Below are 25,391 nucleotides of genomic sequence, written 5' to 3'. Positions count from 1 at the left end.
ATGGGTGGGGGACAAGGAGGGAGTGCAGGCCCTACAGACAGAAGACCGACAGGCGTCCGTCCCCATGTCCCCTCTCCTGCTGGGGGCAGGGGGCGCATGGTAGCACAGGGTGGTGTGGGACACAGGGACCACACGGCTGTGCTCAGCCAGGGAAGAGATGACATCTGGAACACATTTGCGCTACAGGCAGTCGGTGAAGCCGGTCTGGCCATGGAACGTGGTAAAGGCCCATTGGGACTTCAGAGCCCCAATGTTTGGGATAGAAGGTGGGATAAGAAAGCCCCTTGTGAGATAAAACAGACTCTCTCAGGGCTGGAAGGCTCCAAACTCAGGGGGAGTCGGGTAATTCGGAGAACACTCAGGACACTTGAAAAGCAAGCATATTTCAAGATGTTATCAAGACCCCTGAGCCCAGCACAGAAGAGTCAGCTGATAAAGCCATCGGCACCTCCCCAGTAGCACTTTGTACGCAGGACAGTAGCACTTTGTACGCAGGACGCTCTTGGATTTCTCTACGGGTGGGATGAGCCCAGGCTTGGCAGAGTCCTGCCCTGGGATCATGGGTTGGGTTTTTTGTTTTGTTTTGTTTTGTTTTCCCCTTCCCATATAGAATTTACCGCGCAGAGGCAGCCTTATCTTGAAACCACAAAAATGTAAAGAAGCTTACAGCAGATCCTTCTAGTAAACAACCCCGGAGGGACAGAAACACTCCCTTGCAACAAGCGTCTGGCCATTATTTGGGTTTCGCTTAAACCCGGGCCATAAATATTTGGCCCAGAGCTGCCTTGTTAGGCTGTGCTGTAAAGATTATGCAACTGGTGTGTCAAGTTATTTCACGTGCTCCTTGATGGGAAAAGTCTCCTACGCCTCTCAAAGCTCCACGGGCATCCTGCCCCAACGTCGGGCAAACGCGCCACAGTGCAGGGAGGGGGCACAAGGTCAAAGCAGCCCGCGCTGGACATCCTCCGGGACAGGATACTTGGGAGCCGTGCAGACATGTGCAACCCTTATAAGTCCATCGGTTTGGAGTGGACTGAGCCACAGCACAAACCACAGCACAGCAGACACCACGGAAGCCACCACGGCCTTCCCTCTGCCTGCACAGAAGGGGGCCCGCCCCTCCTCCACACGCGAGTCCTGGTGACTGTGAAGAAAGCCAGTTGCGACAGTCCGGGTTACAGCGTGCTCCCATCCTGTGAATGGCAGGTAGTCTGGGTTCTCTGCGAGCCACAGGACCTCCAGGGAGCCGGACGGGTGCTGGAGTTTCACTGTTTCCTGTGTATACATCCACGTCCTTTTTTTTTTTTTTTTATGTGAGCAGGTACTATTTTTAATTTAAATTTTAAAATACCCAGCAAAGGTTTGTTTTTTTTTTTTTAAAATCAAAGACAAAAAAATGTATGAAGTAGGAGCATCGGGGGGGTGGGGTGGGTATAGACCAAACCACCAAGCGTGGTTATCGTTGGGGAGACTTTCTTCTCTTTCCTGTGTTTTGCAAGTTTTCTAAAACCGCCCATACTTGTATGATGGGAAATTAATCATTGTGAAAACACTTTGGATGCACAGTGTACGTGGCATGCTATTTCTGTAGCTATCCATGCCTGTCGCTGGACTAGGTTCCCCAAGAAACTAGTGACACAGACTCCTTGGAGAGAAACTGAGTCACAGCCGGGGAGCCCGACTGTCCCCTCTCTACCCTGGTGTAACTTCAGAGTTCTGTAACATGGGCCTTAGATCACCCTTTGTTAAAGGTTAAACTGTTGTAAAAATTACCATTATTATTATTTTTTTTAATGATGATACAGGGGCGCCTGGGTGGCTCAGTGGGTTAAAGCCTCTGCCTTCGGCTCAGGTCATGATCCCAGGGTCCTGGGATCAAGCCCCACATCGGGCTCTCTGCTCAGTGGGGAGCCTGCTTCCCTCTCTCTCTCTGCCTGCTGCCCTGCCTACTTGTGATCTCTATCTGTCAAATAAATAAATAAAATCTTTTTAAAATTAAAAAAAAAAAAAGATGATGCAGAGCATTTACAGAGCGACCCTATCACCTTGCTAAATCTGCTGGAAACGTTCTTGTGTTCCCACAGCTTTTCGAGGCAATTCCTTTGGAGGGAAATCAGGTTTGTGGACTGTTCGGGCTGCGTGAGGACTTCCACACATGCTATCGTGCCGCGTGACAAGCTCAGAGAAGGATCTTTTGATAAAAAAGGATAAGGATAAGGAAACTGGGCTTAGAGGAATTCCGCAGCAGCCTGAGGTCACACGGTGAGGCCTGAGGACCCCAGGGTTCAGACTCAGCCCCGAGGACTGGGAGGAAGCACGGCCGCCCCAGGCCACCTCTCAGCCCGCCGGCGGCTGACAGTGAGGCTGACATGCTTCGCCTCTTGCTGGACCCCTGTCTCCTCTCAACTTAAGATGTAAATGCAGACCAATAGTGCTAACCGTTCTGTCGCTGGGATACAACCCTCTGATTCCAGAGGAACAAGGCAGCTTCTGGGCTGTGCACATTCATGTCAGTGTCACTACAAGTGCGTCCATCCGTCTGTCTGTCCCGGGGTCACTCCAAGCACAGCACCTTGGGGAGCACCCTGCTTGGTGGGACAGTGTGTCTTGCACAATGTCCCAGCGAGGGTAATACCGGCCTCGTCTTCTGTCCCCTCAAACTCAGAGTGTTGACTTACGGAGCCATTGGGATAGGCTGCACCTTGGCCATCCCTCCAGAACCCACGGGCCTTGTCAGGGCCGCTGTCTGACACGCGGCCCGGCCAAGGATGGATCTCCGCCTCCAACATCTCTGTCTTTCTCACAAAGGCCTCCGCCTCCCCTGACACGCGGCACTGCTCCCGCATCCCGGTCCCCCCACCATGACGTGTCCTCCTGCCCTGGTGTCCCCTGTCCCCTGGCCTCCATTTCCCCCAGGCCTTTTCTAGCAAAGCCCCTCCTTCCCGGGCCCAGCAGATCAAGACGGCCTAAGAGTCGAAGCCAACACGACAAGCCCAGGAGCCCGGGAGGCAGCTCGTCTTCCAGGGCCCGGCTGATGACGACGGAGAGCCAAAAGCAATCAAGTGGAAAGTGATTTCCTTCCAATTAGGAAAAACTGTCACCAGACGGCGTGCAATCTCTGTAGACAGATGTCTTACAGAGCGCCTTCCTTCATTTTCTCTTCTGCTTCTCACAGCTCGCGGAAGCACGGCCGAGGGCCAGGGCTCTGCCATCCACACAGTCCCGGCACCTACCTCGGGTCCCAGCGTAGGGAAGGCCCTCCCGGTGCAAATACGGGAATCAGTCACGCAGTAAGGGACTGGAACCTGAAAATGTCCTACCTGGAAAGCTGTGGGAGACAGCGTAACCCGCGAACCCTGCGGGGTCCTCGCCTGTGGCCAGGGTGACTTAGCTGGGCCGCCGAGGCCATCTAGTGGCCGCACACCTACATCACGGGGCTGGTGGGTCCCTGGGATGGGTTACTTTGGAGAACCAAGGGCGGCGGAATCAGAGGTCAGCGGCAGTGGTGTTCTGCTGCGGCCCACGAGAGTTGGAAACCAGAACGGCAGGCACGTGGAACCAAGAGACAGCAGTTGTGCTCTGGGGTGAGCGGGGGACACGCTCAGCAGGGCAAGGAGTCCCACTGGGTCTCGTACTTGTCAAAGTTGACATCCAGCATGCCCGGCTTCTCCTGGCTGACTCGTAACAGCGGCGTGTCCAGCCGCCGGATGCAGTCCTTGTCCAGCGTTAGCGTCCAGTCTTGGAAGGTTTTCCGGACCAGTTCGTCGATGGCCTGAACCATCTGCTGGTAAGTGTGCGCACTCTCCTCTCCACTTCCGATGTGAGGCAGGAAGTGGGCACTGGAAAGACACTGAGGGGAGGGACAATAGGTGGCCGGAGCCCACGAGCCACCGTCCCTCGCCGTCCGGTCTCCCACACCACGCACCCACCAGGCCTGCGGCTCGCCGGGGAGGCCCGCTCTGACCACTCGGGGGGGGGTCGCGGGGCCACACAGCAGTGTGAGAGGAGGACACCGGGGCACGAGAGAGACAGAGTCACAGCATGAAGGGAAGCAGAGGTTCAGCTCAGCAAAAGTTGGCAAAGAAAGGACGTTACAGGATGTGAGGGTTGGAGAGGGACGAGGCTGAAATCCAGTATGAGCCCTTGGTCACCACGGTCCAAGCTCAGACACTGGGAAGACCCCTTATTCTCACCCAGAACCAATTACACAACACCAGGCCCCTCGGTAGCCTGCAACAAACTACATTCCCCAAAAGGCCTTTCAGGGGCATTTTCTCCTGTTTCCTTGTGCGGTTCTTGTAGCAGGACAAGGCCCTCGCGGGGCCTGTCCAGCTCTCTGGATCATGGGCTTGTACGTACTCCTCTTGGTGGCCCAGCTTCCTGGAGGCCGACCCTACTCCTCCTCCCCACCTCGATGGCCAATGCTTGCGAGGACCCGTGTCTGCCAACCACACCTGCCATCATGAGCCTCGGAAGCAGTGGCCCCCTCTCCCCAGCACTGGTGCTCCCCGCCCCCGGCCCCTCAGGAAGACTCTTGGGGAAACTCCGGGGGGGGGGTCCCTCCACGCCCCACCCCTGTGGGCCTGTGGCACAGTGCACAACCTCCACGGGCTCCCCGAGCGCTCACGTTCATGACCCTGTCAATGCGATGCCGTAGGATCCGCATCCAGTATGCCTGCCCCGAGTACTGGGCCCTATAGGGCTCCAGGTACAGCCACTTCTTGCTCAGCTCCCTGTTCACCAGGGCCAGCTCGCTGTTGAATAGCATGTAGAGATCCACCGCCTTCTTGTCGTAAGTCCGCTTGATGGCCTGAGGAAGGGGAGGGGCCTGACCACGGGGCCTGAGGGTCCCACCTCCTCCCCAGGCCGCATGGGGAAGGGCACGCAGGGGGCTGGGACTGAAGGGCGCACAGGGGGCGCGGGAGGGGGCGGAGCCAGGAGGGCGGTGGCACCTCCCGCGTGGCCAGCCTGTGGAAGGTGTCCAGCAGCAGCACTCCCTGCTCCACGTCCCGGACTAACTCAAAGGCAGAGGTGATCAGGTTCTGAGTCATCACCTCCAGGTCCTTGACTCCATTACGAAACCTACACCGGCAGAGGAGTGTGGGGACCGACGGGCAGCACCGCTGCGGGCTCAGAGGACAACCCGCGCCCTCTGCCCCCAAATAAGAATCCCCAGCGCCCGCCGAGGGCGACCCCCCCACCCCATGCCAGGCACACGGAGCGTTAGGTGCGTTCATCGTCTGCGCCCCAGAATGACACAGTGCCACGGGTTCCATCGCTGGCTTTGTTAGACGAGGCGACGGGCCTGACGGAGGGACGGGCTGCCGGAGCCACCTAGCAGCACGCGGCCCAGGGGGACTCCAGCCCGGACCCTGCGTCTGAGCAGCGGCTCCTTCCTGTCCGGCTTTGCCACCTGCACGCTGCTCGGCCCTTGCCCCCCGCCTCCCTCCCTGCACCCCGCCCAGCAGCCCGGGCCCCCCCACCTGTTGTAGTCCTCATGCCAGGACGTGTTCTTCACATCCAGGATGCCCCCGCGGACAGCCCGCAGCATATTGAGATACTTGTGAAAGATGTCCTCAATCTCCAGCAAGTTCCGCGTGATCTGGGGCCCCTGGGCCCCGAAGAAACAGGGGAGCGGAGCCTGCTGGCCGTCCTCCCAGCGGGCGAAGTGGTACTGGCAGTCGCACACCTGAAACGAGGCCCGCGTGAGGGGCACGCTGCTCCCTCTTCTGACCTTGTTGGGCCTGGGCACTCTGGCCGGCTTGGAGTGTCGAAAACACCAGGGATGGGGCACCTGGGTGGCTCAGTGGGTAAGCCTGTGCCTTCGGCTCAGGTCATGATCTCAGGGTCCTGGGATCGAGCCCCGGATCGGGCTCTCTGCTCAGCAGGGAGCCTGCTTCCCTCTCTCTCTCTGCCTGCTGCCCTGCCTACTTGTGATCTCTGTCTGTCAAATAAATAAAATCTTCTTAAAAATAAATAAATACAAACCAGGGAGGACCACCAGGAGCAAGGAGCTGCGGGAGGAGCTTTGGCCGATGAATGAATGGCAAGATACCAGGGCCCTGAGACCGGCAACAGTCTACATGGTCCCGGGAAAGAGCCTGCGAGGACCGCGCCCCTCCTGCCCAGCCCACCCCCAGCAGGGTCCAGAGCCCCCTGGGACTCTGCTCTGCCTCCCCCAGGTCTGCCCACCTCAGTGAGGTCCTTGCAGCGTTGCACGAAGGCGTCCACCTGGGCGAATATACTGGTCTGATCCAGCACCCAGCCCCGGCTAGAGAACCTGCGTTCGCAGAAAAACAGACCAAATGCAGGCGGAGGGACGCCAGGGACCAGCCTCCCTATGCAAAGCTAGAACCAGGAGTCTAGGGAGGGGGGCTTAGAAAAAGGGACGCCGAGATGCAACCCTCCTGCGGAACTGAGGGAAAAAGGCAAGATGAGCAGACAAGCATCTCCGTTCAGGAAGAAGGTTTGCACGTGATGGAATTTCGGGGAGGACGGTTACGAGAAGCAGCAGAACAGAGGGCTGGGAGCTAGGACAGCTATACCCAGAGAGGAATTGGGGACCAGGTCTAGGGAAGCGGAATCCGTAGGCTTTTGAAAAGTGCAAGGGAGAGGGGCCACTCCAGCCTGGGGAGGAACCGTGGGGGTTAGAGACGAGGCCTGGGCGGGCGGGGACCATGTCTCACTGGGTATGCATCTGCACGGCCCGCAGGTAGTGATCTTTCCAGGCCTGACAGCAGGTGATACAGCCCTGCAAGTCCTCCCTGCTGGAAGTGACGTAGCCCTCGAAGATCCGGTCCAGAGAGATGGCGTGGCAGCACAAGCGAATGATCTCATTGCTCATCTGCAGGAGGGACGGACAGCCCCTGCTCGCAGTCCAAGTCTCCCCACCGGCCTCAGGCCTCGGGTCTCAGCCTCCCAGGCTTGATTGCGCGCCTGATATCCAGCAGGCGTGGGCGGGAGCGGGGGGGAGCCCCTGGGGCTCTACCTGCACCCCCCAACTCAGCCCAGCTCACTTCCCAGTGAGCACTCAGCCTGGGGTCCATCCCCACCGCCTCCCCCGCTGTGCTTCCCCCCTTCTCAAAGGCCGTCTTCCCGCCTTGGCTACCCCATCCCGAAGCAAGCTGTCCAGCCCAGGCCCCAACCCGGAGCACGCTAGGGTGGGAGAAGCAGGCAGAAGCCCACGGTCTCTGTCTGATCCCTGAGCCCTCCTCACCCCTTTCACTGCACGCTTCCTACTGTGGGCGTGAACTCACTGCGTGAACTCCTGGGTCACCAGCTAATCCGCTCGTGCCCCCTGCACCCCCCGCCCTGCACACACACACCTTCCGGAAGAGGGAGGTCAGCCTCTCCCGCGTGTTGTAGTGCGGAGAGTTGACCCAGATGATGCGGATGAGATTGATGAGCTTGGGGAGTTTACTGCAGATGTCCCTGGGCCGCATGTAGGCCAACTCCTGGTAGGGCTCCTTCAGGATCGACAAAAACGTCAGGTTCGACTGCGCTTGCCGGGAACCATCCTGGCAGTGAGGAAGGACAGGGAGAGCAGACTTGGCCGTGGGCAAGAACCGGTTCAAAGCAAGCACCCCTAACCCATGGGGAGAGGTGGGTACCCGCCCTGAGCGGCCTCTCTCGAAACCTAGGAGCGAGCGTCTCAGCTCTGCAGGGCCGCCAGACCGGGGCGCCCAGCTGTCCGCCCTCACTCGAGAGCTAGTTGCCACCACGATGTCCCTGTGACTCCTCACAGTGAGCCTGTCCCCCCGTTAGACCCCATTAGCTCGAGCTTTGTGTCCACTCCTCTGGTTCCCCAGCCGGTGTCAGAACCCCACCCGAGGTCTGTACTCACCAGCACCCCCACTCACCCCGTTTCACCCAGCCCCCTTCACCACCCTGTTCTCCACCAGGCTTCCAGACTTCTCTACCTGCTGTGGCTCAGCCCCCTTACCCCGCCCCCGCCCGAGCGCCACATCCCGCCGGGGAGGGAAGCACTCCATCTCTCCCCACCCGCATTCTGCGGAGCACCCTGCCTGCTGCTGTCCCCAGCACTAACATAATCAGCTTGTCGTACTTGACTGAATTTATTTTTTTGTTGATATTTTATATGATGATGTGCCAGTCCATTCTTTTTTGTTTTAAGATTCCATCTATTTATTTGACAGAGAGAGAGAGAAAGCAGAAGCAGGGGAGCAGCAGAGGGAGAGGGAGAAGCAGGCTGTCCGCCAAGCAGCGAGCCCAATACGGGGTTCGATCCCAGGACCCCGGGATCATGTGGCGAGTCGAAGACAGACACCCAACCGACTGAGCCCCCCAGGCACCCCCTTGAATCTGTGTTTTGTGTATTTATCTTACACTTCTCTTGGCTGACCACTATGGGTTCCCCTTTGACCCCGTGCCATCTGGGGGTCCTGCTTTGTGCAAGCCTGGTTTTCTGAGCCAGACTGTACGGCATGGGCTCACGGAGGATGCTCCGTGCGGGCTGGAGTCTCCCTACCTACCCCGTGAGCTCCCTGGGACCCCGCGTCCCACCACGTTTGTACCCTCCCCAAGTGCAGGTCCAAACACTGGGGGCCCGCCTCTACCGTGGAGGACTCCACTGGCTCCCTCTGCTTGCACCCAACTAACAGCCGTCTCCACCACTATCCCCACGGTGCTAAGCCTCTGTCCTTGGGCCTGCTCACGCACCTGGATCTGCTGGGCCAGCTTCATAAAGGGCGCCAGGTAGGAGGACTTGGCAAGACGCAGGATGGACTCAATGTGCTTCACGCCATCCTTCACCAGCTGCTTACTGATGCCGGACAGGTCCATGCACCGGTTGCGCCAGAACTCAATCTCCTCCAACGGACCTAAATTTTCTCCTGTCTCCACAGACTCCTGGGCATTGAGCACCTCCTTTATCTGCCGGGTCCAGTGGATCATGGAGGCTGCGGGGGAAGAACGCAAAGCCCCTTGCACTTCTCTGTGCTGCTCCCCAGTCGTGTCCTTCCCTCTGCCACCAACTGACGACGCAGCCCTCCTAACCCAGCCCCTTTCTCTGCATCAGGCCCTCTCCTCTCCCCGAGCACCCGCGATACCCTGGCACTGCCGGCCACTCACTCTCCAGCCGCTGTACCAGCTCCTTGTCCTTCACCACCACCTCGGGCGCCACATTCATGGCCTCCGCAGGAATATAGAGCACGGTGTGCCCCTCCAGTTTGTACCGAGTATCTAAGGACAGGACAGGACCGCGGAAGTTCACAGAGGGGGTAAGTTCATGCCACCCCAGCCGCGATCACAGCTCACCAAATGGAGCCCGCTAGGAAGGTGGATTTCAGGAGACCCGCCAAAAGAAACGATGACTCAACATTTTTCGGGGGGGGGGGCGGGGGTTGGCTATCAAGAGGGAAAATGACAGAAGGCAAGAGGGAACCCTCACTGAGGTAAAATAAGAGATGATTGCAAAATAAGGTCAAAGAGCTGTACCATGTCCTCCACATTCTCTGGTGTGACACACGCCCTCTCCCCAAGAAACCCCCCCCCACCTGCATCTCCCCTTACCCCACGTGTACTCTTGGAAATATCCAACTCTACTTTTGGGCAGGTCTGGCCCACCTTCTACAGCAGAAAACTGCATCTGTGCTGGAAGGCAAGTTCTGCTCCCTGAGCCACTCGTTCAACAAGCACATACGGCACCTTCTCTGCGCCACGGTGCACGGGTCCCCGGGACGAAGCTCCCACCCACCTCCTTTGCCCTCCTGTCGGCGCGACACCGGAGAGAAACGAGGCCCTTGAAGTTTTCTGCTCACCTGTCAGGCAGGCCAAGAATCTGTGCAGATGAGAAGCAAAATGATTCCGGATGCTCTCAGGCCAGGTCGTGTTTGTAAAGATCTGGGGGGCAAAGACCCCACTGAGCAGCCGCAGCAGGGCTGGGATGTAGGAGCCCCGCACAGTCCCAAACTGCACAGTTGCCTCAAAGTTCTCTGGGGTGATGGGAACCGGTGCGCAGCGAATGAAGTAGACAATCTGGTTCTGGGTCTGCGCGGAAGACAGTAGACGGGAGATGGGTCTCCAGCCCCCACATGGCACCCAGCGGAATCTGGGGTGCCCGTCAGGAACGCCTGGCTGAGTACTTCGTCCCATCCCCTTAGCCTATCCTGATCCTTCGCTAAATGGAGCGTGAGGGGCTTCCTGTTTCTTTCGGGGACACAGCGGAGTCCATACCCAGACCAGCGGGGAGGAAATGCAGAGAGCGCGCCTTGAAGGTAGGGACTGTGTGCTCTGCCCTGCTTGACTCCAGGACCTCGCATGGTTGACTGGGATGTGTTAGATGCTCAGTGAATGTTGGGCGGGTTGGATGGAAGGAAAAGGATAGAATGGAGGAAGCCCTTTTAGCCATAGGAAGGGCAGGAACGAGAAAGAAAGGAGGTCAGAGGCAGCTGTCCAGGGTCTCCCATTTCGGTGGCACACCCCTGCCACCCAATGTCTCATTCACCCCACAGTCTGGTTTCTGGTGACTGTGTGTGGCTGGTGCCGGTGTTCACATTCAGAAACGGTGTGACCTTCCTGTTATCCCCTTAAAGTTCCTGACTTTTACATGCCTAGAAAGGCCATTCCTCCTGAAGATCGGATTCACTTCTCGTGTGTGCCTGCTTTTGTACCAATTCTTTGTAATTTGTGTGATTTTTAATAATGAAAATAAAGTACAAAGAAGAAATTTAATAATCACCCATCTTCCCACTACCCAGAGTTAAATTTTGGCATTCGAGGTTTTTTTTTTTTTTTAAGCTTAACACCATTATTTCTGTTAAAATGATATACATATGTAATGCCATATGATTTTACTCATGGATGGTATTTAAGAAACAAAACAAATGAGGAAACAGAAAAAAGTGTGAGAGAGAAACCAAGAAACAGACTCTTGGGGTGCCTGGCAAGCTCAGTGAGAAGAGCAGGCGAGTCTTGGTCTCGGGGTCATGAGTTCGAGCCCCACGCTAGGTGTAGAGAGTACTCAAAAATAAAATCTTTAAAGTCTTAGTGTTTAGGGGCGCCTGGGTGGCTCAGTTTTTAGGTGTCTGCCTTCAACTCAGGTCATGATCCCAAAGTGCTGGGATCGAGCCCCGCATCGGGCTCTCTGCTTCAGCCAGAAGCCTGCTTCTCCCTCTCCCACTCCCCCTGCTTGTGTTCCCTCTCTTGTTGTGTCTCTCTGTCAAATAAACAAAATCTTTAAAAATAAAAATAAACTAAACAAAAATGAAGCCTTGTCATTTAAAAAATGACGTACATGTATTATAAATAACTGAAATACAGAAGAGGATTACAGCTAAACTGTCATCTAAAATTCCACCACTCGGACACAATGCTGTTCGCTTTACATAAAATGTTATTCTAGACATCTTTCGACAGACCGACACGTACAGAACAAATTAAAGGTCATTGCAGAATAAGATAGTGGTATTTTTTATTAAAAGTATTAGATTTAGGGACACCTGGGTGGCTCAGTGGGTTAAGCCTTTGCCTTCAGCTCAGGTCATGATCTCAGGGTCCCGGGATCGAGCCCTGCATCGGGCTCTGTGCTCAGCAGGGAGCCTGCTTCTTCCTCTCTATCTCTACCTGCCTCTCTGCCTGCTTGTGATCTCTGTGTGTGTGTCAGATAAATAAATAGAATCTTTTTTAAAAAAATAAATAAATAAAAGTATTAGATTTAGGGTGCCTGGGCGGCTTAGTTGGTTAAGCAGCTGCCTTTAGCTCCGGTCATGATCCCAGAGTCCCAGGATCGAGTCCCACATCAGGCTCCCAGCTCCATGGGGAGTCTGATTCTCCCTCTGACCTTCTCACCTCTCATGCTCTCTCTCTCACTCTCTTTCTCTCTCTCTCAAATAAATAAAACCTTTTTTAAAAAAATATTAGATTTAATTTTACTTGGGTTTATTTTTTTCTTTTCTTTTTAAGATTGTATTTCTTTATTTGACAGCAAGAGAGCGTCCACGAGTAGGGGGAGCAGCAGGCAAAAGCAGAGGGAGCTGTAGACTCCCTGTTGAGTGGGGAGCCTAGTCCGGGACTCCATCCCAGGATCCTGAGTCAAAGGCAGACACTCCACTGACTGAACCACCCAGGCGTCCCTACTTGGATTTAATAGAATAAAGACTCCAGTGTGAATAAAACACAGGCATCACCGAGCTTCGATAAGTGTTTCTTCACCAGCGAGAGAGACCTCTTTCTGAAAAACCTCTTTCTAGGGTGCCTGGGTGGCTCAGTGGGTTAAGCTGCTGCCTTTGGCTCAGGTCATGATCTCAGGGTCCTGGGATCAAGGCCCGCATCGGGCTCTCTGCTCAGCAGGGAGCCTGCTTCCCTCTCTCTCTCTCTCTGCCTGCCTCTCCATCTACTTGTGATCTCTCTCTGTCAAATAAATAAATAAAATCTTTAAAAAAAAAAAAACCCTCTTTCTAAAGTCATATGAGATTATTAAAACTATTGAGGTTCAAGGCACCTGCATGGGTCAGTCGGTTGAGCATCCAACCCTTGGTTTCAGCTCAGGTCACAAGCTCAAGGTCATGAGATGGAGCCCGGTAGTGGGGTCTGCACTCCGCCCAGAATCTGCTTCTTCCCCTCTGCCCCTCCCCCTACTCGCACACTCTAAATAAATAAATAAAAACCTTTAAGAATTTTTGAGGTTCATTTTCCACTGCCTTTCAATGTGAGGTCCTAGTGACTGGCTGCTTTGAGAAACGAGGACACCAGCACCTCACCCCGGGGCTGCCTGGGCCTGCGTGCTGAGTGTGTTATTCTGTTATATTTACCCCCTCCAGCGGCGGCATTTGCATGCCACAGCATAACAGCAATGCCCGTGGTCATTTAGTACTGGTGTTTACTTAAATGAATTGAATGCTCGTAGATTCTCTATTCCCGTTTTATTTGGTTCATTTTTTTTTTTTTTTTAGGATTTTATTTTTAAGTCGTCTCTCTACCCAACAAGGGGCTCGAACTCACAACCCTCTTCCAATGGAGCCAGGCAGCCCCCCTCCCCCCCCCCGTTTGGTTGGTGGCTGAAGGGACTAGATTTCCACTGATTACTTCATTTCTGTTTTATGCGGCAGGATTCTTTCAAGGTTGAAAAGGACGACACACTTGTTGCCTTCGTATTTGACCATCCTGGCTGGGAATGAAAACATCGGGGGCCCACGGCCCCTCCTGGAGAACTCTGAGAGGCTGTTCTCCCGGGAGATCGGAGAAGTCTGCCACCAGCCTCCTCTCGGTAGACCATTTGCATTTTTGACTAGAGGGCTAAATAATTCTTTCCCCAATTTTTATTTTGAAAATAATTCCAACGCACAGAAAAATTGCAGGAAAAGTGCAGTGAACAACATTCCCGTCATCTGGATGCACCAACTGTTCACGTTTTGCCCCACGTGTGCTCCAGGGCGACTCTCTTACTCTCTCCCTCTCCCCAGCGAGCTATTAGAGAATGAGATGTCGCGCCACACTGCACCCTTAAATATGCCAGCACACGGCCCCCCGAAATGAGGATCTTCTCCCATATATCCCACACTGTCATTACCACACTCAGAAAATTAAAATTCCTATAATGCCTTACACGATACACCAGACATACTCAGCTCTCCCAGCGGTCCAGATAACGTCGTCTACAGCTGTTCTCTGCCACCCCGGACCCCACCCAGGATCGCACGTGGTCATCTGTCCTCAGTCCCCTCGAATTCTGCAGTCCCCGAGCCTTTGTCTTTCCTCCGTGGCATTGATCTTTCCAACGGTCCAGGCTGGTTGTTTTCCAAAATGTGCCTCGATTTGGATTCCTCTGATTGTTCCCTCATTATTCGATGCAAGTTGAATATTCTTGGCAGGAAGGCCGCGTTGGTGATGTTCCTAAAGAATTAATTTCCTTGGAGTTTAGCGCTTGCCTAAGATGTGTGTTGGCATGACACATCGCAAAACAAATTTCGCGGAAGGAAATACCTGCTTTCAAGCCCCGGATCCAGCTCCTGCTGCGGGTCTGGGACACCGTTTGTATCTTACCTTGAAACTTACATTGTTTCCTTCCTGGGCACTCTGTATTAGATCACCCCATCTCGTTAACTTTTCCCTAATTATGTTGTCATTGGCTTTCTCTTCCCCACGCCCTGTAATTATCTCGAGCCTCCCTTCTGCGGCGACTCACACTCGCAGCAACAGCTGGTCAGTGCCTTGCTGTTTCTATCCCACGAGTTTGCGAGCATGCGGCTTTATTTCCTAAGATCTGCAATCTCCCTTTTATCTCTCTCTCGTGTGGCAGCATTTCGTCTCTCTGTGTTTGAAAAACTGAATTCACGCCCTTAGTAAGTCGTACTGGAACCTGGTGCTGGTGGATTTCCTTCTGCTCCCCTGTTCTCTGCCTGCTTTGTTCCAGGTTTTCGCCCTCAATTTAAGACGCTTCCTGTTGCCATGTAATTTCTGCCCTCATGCTTGAGCAGCTCCGCGAATCCGTCCTGCTCTGCTCTGCCGTCTGCTGGATGACTCCTTGATGTCCCGCTCTGAGAGCCCAGTTCCTTCTCCCCACCTCGAAGTAAAAGGGAAAGGACTGGGTCTTTTACATCCTGTTCACTTCTCTCTAGTCTAAGAGAAATACATGACGGGATGAGCAGGGGGTTAAGGCGCATCTCAGACAGTGTAAAATCTTTGTTAAAAATACTTGGGCTCTTGGGTGGCTCAGTGGGTTAAGCCGCTGCCTTCGGCTCAGGTCATGATCTCAGGGTCCTAGGATCGAGTCCCGCATCGGGCTCTCTGCTCAGCAGGGAGCCTGCTTCCCTCTCTCTCTCTCTCTCTCTCTGCCTGCCTCTCCATCTACTTGTGATCTCTCTCTCTGTCAAATAAATAAATAAAATCTTTAAAAAAAAAAAATACCTGGGCTCTTTCTCCCTTTCCAGATGTTGTTCAATGTCCAGCTGAAGTTCCCATCTTGCTGGGGGTCCACCATTTCCGTGGAGAGGACAGTGTCCCTAACTCAGTGCACAGACCTTTCATTGGTCACCCCCTTTTTACGCTGATTAGATTAGATCACGCTTCTTCTCTACTCTTGGGTGTGTCCTTCTCTTTCTCTTTCCTCTTCCTCCTCCTCCTTCTCTTCTTCTTCTTCTGGTTTTACTTCTTGCCCATTTTATCAAGAGTAATAATTTTTTTTAAGATTTTTTATTTATTTATCAGAGAGAGAGGGGGGGAGAGAGCGAGCACAGGCAGACAGAGAGGCAGGCAGAGGCAGAAGGAGAAGCAGGCTCCCTGCTGAGCAAGGAGCCCGATGTGGGACTCGATCCCAGGACGCTGGGATCATGACCTGAGCCGAAGGCAGCTGCTTAACCAACTGAGCCACCCAGGCGTCCCAAGAGTAATAATTTTTTAAGGAACTTTCAATGGACCGTCTTATCCCAAAAGTACGGTGATCTTTTGGATACCCAAAAGTATCCCAGAAGTCCGCGATCTTAAGTATATTTCAGCACACCAAATAAATTTTCTTCAGCTTCATTAAGGCAGAACTGACAAATAAAAAGCTGTATATATTTAAGGGGTACAACTTTATGTTTTGATATACATAAACATTGTGAAAGGATCACCACAATCAAGCTAATTCATATATCCAGCATTTCACGAGGTCCCATTGTCTTTTCCTGTGTGTGTGCATGTGTGTGTGTGTGTGCAGTGAGAACACTTAAGATTCACCCTCTCAGTAAACAGCATGTATAACACAGTATTATTTTTTCCCTAGATTCCACATATAAGTGAGATCCTACAGCATTTGTCTTTCTGACTTATGTCACCTAGTATAATGGCCTCAAGTTCCATCAGGTTTTTGCGAATGGCAAGATTTTCCTTCTTGTTGCCGAATACTATTCCACTGCATGTGGACAGAATTTTGTTTATCCTTCCATCCATCAACAGACACTCAGGCTGTCTCCATGCCTTGGCTGTTGTAAATAGCGCCGCGACGAACTTCTCGAAGCAGTCATTTCATTTCCTTTGGTCGTGTACCCAGAGGTGGATTGCTGGATCATAGGGTGGTTCTATTTTTAAATTTTTGAGGAATAGCCACACCATTTTCCATAGTGGCAGCAGCAGCTTACAATACCTCCGACAGCGCTCCAGGGTTCCCCCTTCTCCGCATCTTCTCCGACATGCGTTATCTCTTGTCTTTTTGATGTCAGCCATTCTAACAGGTGGGAGATGGCATCTTGCTGTGATTTTTATTTGCATTTCCCTGATGAGTGATCTGAAACGCTTTCTCCAATACCCGTTGGCCATGTCTGTGTCTTCTTAAAAAAAAAAAAAAAATGTCCCTTCAATCCTGCTCATTTTTTGATCAGATTGTTTGCTCTTTTTGCCACTGAGTTGTAGGAGGTTTTTTTAAAATATGTATTTTGGATATTAACCTCTTATCAGAGCTAGGATTTGTACATATTTTCTCCTATGCCTTATGTTCCTTTCCATTTTGTGGATGGAAGAAGCCTTGCTAGGCAGAAGCTTTTTAATTTGATGTGGTCCCACTTGCTTGGTTTTGCCTGGTTGCCTTTGGTTTTGATGTCAGAAATTCCACGCCCTCTGACCAACATCTCCTTGTTTCCCCCTCACCCCAGCTAAATAGATTTTTTTTTTTAAGATTTTTTTTTAATTTGTTTGACAGACAGACATCACAAGTAGGCAGAGAGGCAGGCACTGAGAGAGAGAGGGAAGCAGGCTCCCTGCTGAGCAGAGAGCCTGATGTGGGGCTTGATCCCAGGACCCTGGGATCATGACCTGAGCCGAAGGCAGAGGCTTAACCCACTGAGCCACCCAGGTGCCCCCCTAAATAGATTTTTAATGGAAAACTTTGTTTTCCAAATCTCCCAGTCCTATTCATTGAATAATCCATTCTTCCCCACAGATTTTTAAATGGAATTTTTATAGAAAATGCTTACATATATGCATCTATACTTTGTGTCTTTAATGTTGTAAATATGATATATATTCCTGGCCCAGGACAACTCTGTTTTATTTTCATTTTATCTTATATTAATTTTATTTTATTTTATGGAGGCTCCATGCCCAGCACAGGGCTTGAACTCATGACCTTGAGATGGACTCACATGTTCCACCAACTGAGCCTGCAGGGCGCCCCAGCTCTGTTTTAATCACTACAGTTAAATGCGAGATTTCCATATTCACAGCTCTCCTTCAGTTCTTTCCTTCTTCGTGTTCTTTTGTCCTTTTCCTGCATTTTTCTGGATGTATCTTAAAATCTTTACACAAGAGATCTGGGGACTGTGGCACTTTGATTGGAGTTGCGTTAAAATGGTGCATTTGTTTGGATGGAATGATCTTTATAATCAAGATTCCCACTTAGAAACAGGATATGGCTCACTGTGTAGTCAGATTTTCTGACAAGGCCTGCAACACAGTTGCTTTCTTTCATATAAATCCTACACATTTTTGCAAATTTCTTTTCCTTTTATGAATGGGATCTTTTTTTGTTCCTCTTTTTTCCCATGTCGTCTTATAGCTGATGATTGCCCATGGAGAGGAAAAAGCCACAGTCTGTTTTTGCTCTTGTTTAATCCGGAACATTCCACAGGTCGTGTCACTGCACTGGGCCGCACTTGCGTTCTTTATAGTTTCGATTTTTGTACGTGTGCTGCCAATAAAAACAATGCAAAAGCCTCTCTCTTTTCCAACATTTTATTTCAAAAACACCAAACATATAGGAGAGTTATGAAAATTTAACAATAACGACCTGTACCCCTGCTTCCCAGAGCCTACCGCGAATGTTCGACTGTACACCTGTCCGTTAACCGTCTTCCTCCTGGCAGTTTATCCCTTGCTAACGGATCTTCCACATTGTCAACGGTTATCTACCCAGTCCGTGCAGCCCTTTGCTAGCTCCCCGGAGCGAGGCCAGACCACTAGCCTAATATACGAGGCTGTCCACAAACTGCCCCCCCCAACCATTTTAGGATCATATCCCAAAGCTCTTCTTTGCACATAAAGTGTTCTTTACCGGAACAGCTCTTACCCAGACTTGCTGAAACCCTATTTACCTCTCCTCTCCAGCTGAAATGTCACCTCCATTGCCGAGCCCCGGCAAGCCGTCTGCTGGCTCTCTCAGTTGCCCCCATCAAGCTCCTATAAAGCCCTGCCCATGGCATCATAACACAGTCAATATTCTGTACATGTCCGTCTTCCCCACTAGACCATGAGATCACCAAAACCAAAACCCACCTCATTTCTCCTCTGTATCCCACTGCCAAGCTGGGTTCCTGACACACCATGAGGCTCAACAGACCTCCAGTCCAGGAGCTAAGACTCCAAGATGACTGAGATAGGCACGACCCTCAGCTCCCTGGCAGGCTGCCTCGGAGTCGGGGAAGCGGGGTACCCACCTGCACAGGCATGCCCAGATCTAGCTTCAGCCCCATATAGGGGTCGATGTAGATGGTGAGGATGACCTCTGAAGGGTCCTGGGCAAAGTGTTCCAGAACGGCGTCATGCTCCGCTGTCCAGACGGCATCCGCTAGTCCCGTCAGCACAGCTCGGGACCGGAAAAGGGGCTTCTACAGAAGGAGAGCAGAGAGTCGAGGCAGGTACAGCTGTTAGGATGAGTCATTTCTCCCACTCACAAGTGCCCATGAGGACATGGGAGACAGAGACGGGAAGTCAGAGAGGTCCGGAACAGTGAACAGAAGGCTGACAATGAACTGAGTGATAGGCTTCAAGCTTCTAAAGAAACAAGACAATCTAATTCCCTTGCTTCTGCAAGTAAAACTAGACGAGATCACTAGAGGGAAAGTGGGGGACAGTATCTTCCTGAGAGATCTCCTTTATGCCTGTGGTTGTAAAAACGCATCGTCAAGCAATCCTCAACCTCAAAGTAAAACTAAGTCAAGGGAACCTGTAGGATAGTAGCCTAAAGCAAGCAACCAGGAGCAAAGATAGCATGCCACAAAAAAGGATAAGGCCGCAACCTCTCTGGGGTACGGAAGTAAGAGGAGATATCCCAGGAAAGCCAAGTGACATAGGAGAGAAGAAGAAGGGAGGGGAAAAGACAAGACTGGGAAATATCAAAGAACACATCAATTCGATGAAAAATAAATTACAACTGATAACTTGGAAAAATTTCATCTGTAGAGCTCCACTAATAAATTCAGGAAACTTGGGGCACCTGGCCAGCTCATTCAGAGGAACATAGGGCTCTTGATCTCAGGGTCGTGAGTTCAAGCCCCACTTGGATACAGAGATTACTAAAGAAAATAAATAAGCTTTAAATATTTTAGGAAACTAGAAGACGCGAAGATGAACTGGGGGAGTCACCTTGTCCTTCTCCCAGTTCTCCTTCACTTAACATTTCCAAGTCAAGAAAACTCGGTGCTCTAAGAAAGCCCCACATAAACACGTAGACAAGCCTATGAGGTGTGAGTCATGTCATGTCATCGAACTCAGAAAGTGAAAGTATGAAAAAACATCCAATTTCACTTGAAATCAAAGAAATACAATTAAAAATAGCAAAGATAGGGCATTTATGGCTACGCTGCTAACACGCAGACCTGGAAAACGCTTGCAGCTCGCGTGAGGCCAGAATGTGTAATTCATCTGGAAGACAGCTGAGCGGCACATATTGAACTAGCCCCAGTGTGACTCCAGGTGGGGAGACAAAGAAGCAAAAGCTTAGAGAACGGTCCCTCACTTAAAGCCCTTCTCCTCCTGAAGGGGGGGGGGGGCAGAGACAACTTTGTCCTTTACTCAGTGGAACAGATTTATGGTGAGCAGGAGAGAGTAAGCAGAAGCAGGTGACAGACCGAACAGAATTCCTCGTACTGGGATGCCTGGGTGGCTCAGTGGGTTAAAGCCTCTGCCTTCGGCTCAGGTGGTGATCCTGGGGTCCTGGGATCGAGCCCTGCATCAGGCTCTCTGCTCGGCAGGAAGCCTGCTTCCCCCTCTCTCTCTGCCTGCCTCTCTACCTACTTGTGATCTCTCTCTGTATCAAATAAATAAGTAAAATCTTAAAAAAAAAAAAAATCCTCATTCGCCATTTTAACAACTGAGCCTCTGATTCACCAGTTATCAGAAAGGAATATCTCAGCGGAAAAGCCTGACTTACCACATCCACCTCGGGCTCCTGGAATTCTTCCTTCTCTACCTGGGGTTCCTCCAATGGTGGCTCTGGGAAGAATAAAAATTCCAAGATGAGGCATTCCTTCAAAACTGAAACCCAGAGTCACCCCATGACCTCCCCCTACTCCACTGCTGGGTGTGTCCCCGAGAGCACTGGAGGCAGGACTCCAAGAGCCGCTCTGAGCTCCCAGAAGCATCCTTCCCAGCAGCCAGAAGGTGGGAACAACCCAAGCGCCCATCGACAGACGATGGGTTTACAGAGGGCAGTAGACTGGGACTCCGCTATGAAAAGAAACGGAGGCCTGCCACTGAGCCTCATCACGGACGAGCCTTGAAAACGTGACGTGAGGTGAAAGAAGCCAGTCCTGAGAGACTGCGGGCGGGGTGATTCTGTTTGTGTGAGATGTCTAGAATCAGCAAAGCCACAGAGACAGGAAGTGGACCGGTGGTTAGCAGGCTCTGTGGGGGAGGGGCTGCTAAAAAAGCCTGGGCTCTGGTGTCATCGTGGACACAGGGTCACCCGGGGGCGCCGGGGTGGCTCAGTCGGGTGAGCATCCAACTCTCCATTTCGGCTCAGGTCATGATCTTGGGGTGGTGAGATCTAGGCCCCTGTCCGGCTCTGCACTGAGTGTGGAGCCTGCTTGAGGTCCTCCCCTCTCCCTCTCCCCCTCCCTCCCTCCCTCCCTCTGGCACACTCCTGTCTCCAGAACAAAAACAAAAACATATCGGGTTATCTGGTGCCAATTTTTCAAGGCGCTTGATGTGGCCTTCTTGGTGGGGGGCTGATGAAATGTATGCTTGGTGGTGCTGGTTGAAAATCTTTGTGTGCCCCCCAAATCAGGGAAGTGCTCTTGAAAGGGGTGAATTTTACAGTAAGTGAATTCTATCTCCATTTTCTTGAAAAGCTGATGAGGGAGGAGGAGGAGAGTTGGGGGGGGCACTCATTCCCGCGGCACCCACTCTGTTCACCCATAATCCCCAGAAGGGCCTTTTTCTACCTCCAGATCTATAGCTGACATGGGAGATGGGTAGAACCGGTGGGTTTCCCATCTGCCGTGGGCTAAAAAGAAGAAATGAGATGGAACCAGAGAACCTTGGGGGACAGAACCCTCCAGCTTCCAGAAAGAAACACTAAGAGGGAGGTGCACCTGGGGGGCTCCATTGGTAAAGCAGCTGCCTTTGGCTCAGGTCATGATCTCAGGGTCCTGGGATGGAGCCCTGCATCAATCTCCATACTCAGCGGGGAGTCTATGTCTCCCTCATCCTCTGCCCCTCCCCCTGCTTGTGTTCAAGCTCCCCTGGAGTCTCCCTCTCTCTCTAATAAATAGAATCTTTACTTAAAAAGCTTTTCAGGGGCACCTGGGTGGCTCAGTGGGTTGAAGCCTCTGCCTTCAGCTCAGGTCATGATTCCAGGATCCTGGGATGGAGCCCCGCACCAGGGCTCTCTGCTCAGCGGGGAGCCTGCTTCCCACCCCACCACCCCCCAGCCTGCCTCTCTGCCTGCTTGTGATCTCTGTCAAATGAATAAAATCTTAAAAAAAAAAAAAAAAAAAAGAATTTATTTGACAGAGAGAGACATCGCAAGTTGGCAGATAGGCAGGCAGAGAGAGAGGGGGAGGCAGGCTCCCTGCTGAGCAGAGAGCCCCGATGCGAGGCTCAATCCTAGGACCCTGAGATCATGACCTGAACTGAAGGCAGAGGCTTAACCCACTGAGCCACCCGGGTGCCCCTCCTTCTTCATTTCTTAATGGGAATGGAAAAACCCTTCCTTAAGGAAGGAAAGGTTGTCAATACAGACGGTTGGCCCACTTTTACCAAGAAGCATCTTCGGCCCTCCTTCCACACTATCTATGAGAGCAGATAACATCTATCACAAAATGCCATAGACCGGGTAGCTTATAAACACCAGAAACTTATTTCTCACGCTTCTAAAGGCTGGAAATCCTAGATGGGGATGCCAGCCTGTTCCCTGGGAGCCGCCTTCTGGGGCACGTGCTTCTCGTAGTGTTCTCACACGGAAGAACGGGGCCAGGGATCTCAGAACCAGTTTCCTAAAGCACTTATCCTGTCCATGACATGGTGTAAGCACTTCCCATGAGGTAAGCACCTCTCAAAGGCCTTGCCCACTAATCCCATCACATTGGGCAGTAGGATTTCAACATACAAATTTGTTGGGGGGCAGGGAAGGGAGGAACCACAAACACTCGGACATGGCAGGCCCCCTGTCTCCAGTGGGACAGGACTCAATCCCTCTGAACCCCAAAGGTGACAGGGATTGCTGTGTGCTTTGGGGCTGGCAGAGAGGCCCCAGGCCTCTCTGAACGTCTGCTGGGGTTATACATCAAACAACAGAAAGGCTTAGAGCTCGAGGAGCCCCAGAATCTTTGTATTTGCTGGTTAGTGCTTTCATCTAGACGCTTCTTCCCTTCCGCCACTGGAGGGTTCTCCAAACCGAACCTCCTGCGTCTCCTGCTTCCCCCCTTCTGCTCCAGGCATCCAGGAGCCAGTCCCCCTTGCAATGGTTCTGAGAGAATTGCCTGTTTCTAGTGTCTGGATCCTAGGCACACCACAGATCCCGGACCCTTCTCCCACACCCATGTCTAATCTCCCCGCTGCTAATATCAAAAGGAGATTCCATTGACAAGCTGCCAGCCGTGCAAAGAAGCCCCATGGAAAAGTGGAGGCCTGTGCTTAATTCATAGTCGTATCCGCATGGGCCGGTACTCTAAGGGACAGCCCAGGGACACCAAACCTTCCAACCCACAGGGCCAGAGTCCCTCAGATCTAAGCCGCAGGAGGCAGCCTCTTTAAACTCTTTACTCCCCCACCCCCATGGAGACATCAGGCTGCTTTTCTAGTGGCCCTGAACCCGACCTCCTGAGCAGACCGACACCCCTGCCAAAATGGAAGGCAGGGCTACAGAGCTTGAAACAGATGGGAGAAAGCAGCCGTCAGGCTTAGGATTCAAAGGGTGGCAAAGCAGGCTGTCTCCATGGTGATGGGCTTAATGGGAGAAAAACATTATTTGTTTTGCCACCCAGGGTGAAAATGGGAAGAAGGAAGAGATCAAACCCTCTTCGGTGTGGTAGGAGGAGGCCCAAGGCAGAGGCCAAGTTAAAGGACCGGCTGGTGAGCTCTTGGTGCATTTGCGGGGGAGGGGGGACACAGAAGGAGGAACCCAGCAGCAGGCCTGAGAGTCCACCCACCCCCAGCTTCTAACCCAGAAGCAACAGCCCTCAGACTCTCTTTAAACGCAAACACTGTGCCTCCGAGCTCGACTCCAGCAGGTACCCACCGGGCTCCTCCTTGAGGGCCTCAGGCTCCAGCTGGGGCTCTGTGGAGGGCAGGAGGCTCTCCTCGGCCTGCGAGGCCAGCACCTCCTGGGTAGTTCTCCTGCGGGTGCCTCCACGGCCACCGCTTGCCCGGGCGCTCACTTTCTGCTTCTTCTCCACTTTGCTGGACATGGTGTGGACAGGACCTGCAGGCATGCGGGCAGCTGGGGATCAACCACCTGAGCCACCCCCACCCCAGTCCCCCATGCTCTGAATACACAAACTGAGACCCCCCCCCCCACTTCGTATCATAATCTCATCTGGGAATACCTACACCCTGTGCCGTGAACCACAAGGGACCTTGCAGACCTCACTCCTTTCCCTGGAGAATCCCACTTTCTTCAGAGCATTGGGTCCAAAAGCAGTGAGTCCCTTAAAGGCTTTGGGAATGAATGGAAGCTGAAGACAGTAGCCTCTAACTGACACCCCGCTAAGAAGGGTTGAGGAACCCGTCTCTCTGCCCAGAAGTGTGAGAACAAAAGATCAGGAGGGAAAAAACCTATATGCTGCGATGTTGTACACTCCCTCAGCCACCTTACCCCTCAGGGCCTCAGGTGAGGGAGACAAGGCCCAGGGAAAGGAAGACTGCCCCTGGGTTCCCCGCCCTGTGTCTGTGCATCAAGTCCCCGAAACACACCAGGACGATTTTCCCATGTAGCTCCTTTCGTCCCAGCTTACTAATAACCTCCTGCAAGGGTGGGGTGGGGAGATGGAAAATTTTCCTCCTACCCACACTAAAATGTGCAACCTCCTTAAGCCGAGAAAAACCAGATTTGTGACATATCGCTTTAATTTTTCGTTGCTGGGGTGGGGGGAAGGAACCCTGTTTTGCTTGTACTGAAGAGGTCTCTGGGCATAGCTGACCGAGTCACTCTGGGCCAACCCACAAGGAAGACCAAGATCCTCCCGTTCTTCGGGCCCTGAGGACAGCCTGGGGGAAGCAGGGAGGAAAGTCACCCAAGGTGCAATTCCGCCTTGTGTCTGTGGGAGAAGGCCCTGCGGGAAGGAGGAAGGTCTGCTCGGGAAAGCAGGAGCATCCCGGTCTGTGGGAACCACTGGGGCCACGTGGGGCCGGCCGCCGGGCATTCCTCCTGCAGCCCGCTCCAGGCCCACAGCCACCTGTGGCTGTCCTCCCGCCCCACGGGCTGCCCCTGGCAGGGATCGCAGGTTAGGAGTTTCCGACGTGAAGGATGTGGACTTTGCTCAAAGGAAAAAAGTCCTACTGGGCCCACGCATCGATAAAGGCAACGGCAGCAGCGCTGCGGGTCTCCAGAGAAGCGTCCGCCCGTGCTTCCCGGCCTCGGGCTGCAGCCCCAGGGGCGTTCGCTGGCCAGGCGAGGGGGCACCCCCCGCCCCGCAACAGGGCTCTTCCCCAGGGCCAGCCTGGAGGGGTTGTTCTGCCGGCCTGGGGACCCGCGCCAGCGCCCGGGGGAGCCGGCCCTGTCCTCCAACGAGCTCCCCCGCGGCCACCTTGCCTACAACGGTCACAACTGCCCCCCACAGTCCCGCCGCGGCGTCCCGACCCCAGCGCGCCTTCCTCTCCCCTCCCCCCACACCTGCCCCTGCCGCCCTCTGCCCCAACCCGGCTGCCCCTCTCCCCCACCACGACCCCTTCTCCTCAAAGCTTCCCATGTCTTCCCTCTCTGCCCCCGACACACACCTCACCACGCCGACCCTCTCCACCCTAGGCCTGCCGACCGCCCCTCCAGCTGGGAAGGCGCCCCGCGAGCCCCGCTCCCGCCCGCGCCCGCACGCGTCGCCAAGGCAACCCCGCGCGGGGAGGGGCCAGCGGCCGGGGCGCGAGCCCAGCCTCCACGGCGCAGGCGCAGGGCAGCCCCGCTCCGCCGCCCGGCCGCCCGATCCGGCCCGCGTGCGCCCCGGGGGGACCCGCGCCCGCAAGGGCCGGCGAGGCGGGGCGGGCCACCGTGTCCGGCAGGCCGGGGCGGGCCGGGTCTGGTCCGAGCA

The 25,391-nt window shown here is 53.4% G+C and overlaps 1 protein-coding gene across 13 annotated transcripts in view; it reads right to left on the bottom strand.

The window, feature by feature from the left end:
- Positions 1-25,190, bottom strand: part of DNAH2 (dynein axonemal heavy chain 2) — an 80,396-nt gene extending 55,206 nt beyond the window's left edge. For 7 of the 13 annotated variants that reach the window (XR_004280823.1, XM_032322507.1, XM_032322510.1 and 4 more), the window contains exons 1-14: positions 25,087-25,189; positions 23,390-23,572; positions 20,081-20,142; positions 18,366-18,536; positions 9,780-10,008; positions 9,091-9,201; positions 8,680-8,918; positions 7,326-7,517; positions 6,687-6,844; positions 6,193-6,280; positions 5,484-5,689; positions 4,953-5,082; positions 4,628-4,810; positions 3,636-3,850 (exon numbers count right to left, since the gene is read on the bottom strand). Coding sequence is in view for 12 of the 13 variants with exons in the window: in XM_032322507.1 (XP_032178398.1) it covers positions 3,636-3,850; positions 4,628-4,810; positions 4,953-5,082; positions 5,484-5,689; positions 6,193-6,280; positions 6,687-6,844; positions 7,326-7,517; positions 8,680-8,918; positions 9,091-9,201; positions 9,780-10,008; positions 18,366-18,536; positions 20,081-20,142; positions 23,390-23,558 (2,153 nt within the window). In the remaining variant the exon portion in view is untranslated. Of the gene's footprint in view, positions 1-3,320; positions 3,425-3,635; positions 3,851-4,627; positions 4,811-4,952; positions 5,083-5,483; positions 5,690-6,192; positions 6,281-6,686; positions 6,845-7,325; positions 7,518-8,679; positions 8,919-9,090; positions 9,202-9,779; positions 10,009-18,365; positions 18,537-20,080; positions 20,143-23,389; positions 23,583-25,086 lie in introns of those variants that run through there. The other 6 variants (XM_032322504.1, XM_032322506.1, XM_032322505.1 and 3 more) reach the window with 4 other exon arrangements.
- Positions 25,191-25,391: the final 201 nt, after the last annotated feature.

Source organism: Mustela erminea, chromosome 18, assembly GCF_009829155.1.
Source record: "Mustela erminea isolate mMusErm1 chromosome 18, mMusErm1.Pri, whole genome shotgun sequence".
Classification (NCBI taxonomy): domain Eukaryota; kingdom Metazoa; phylum Chordata; class Mammalia; order Carnivora; family Mustelidae; genus Mustela; species Mustela erminea.
This window is presented reverse-complemented; position numbering and strand designations above follow the sequence as displayed.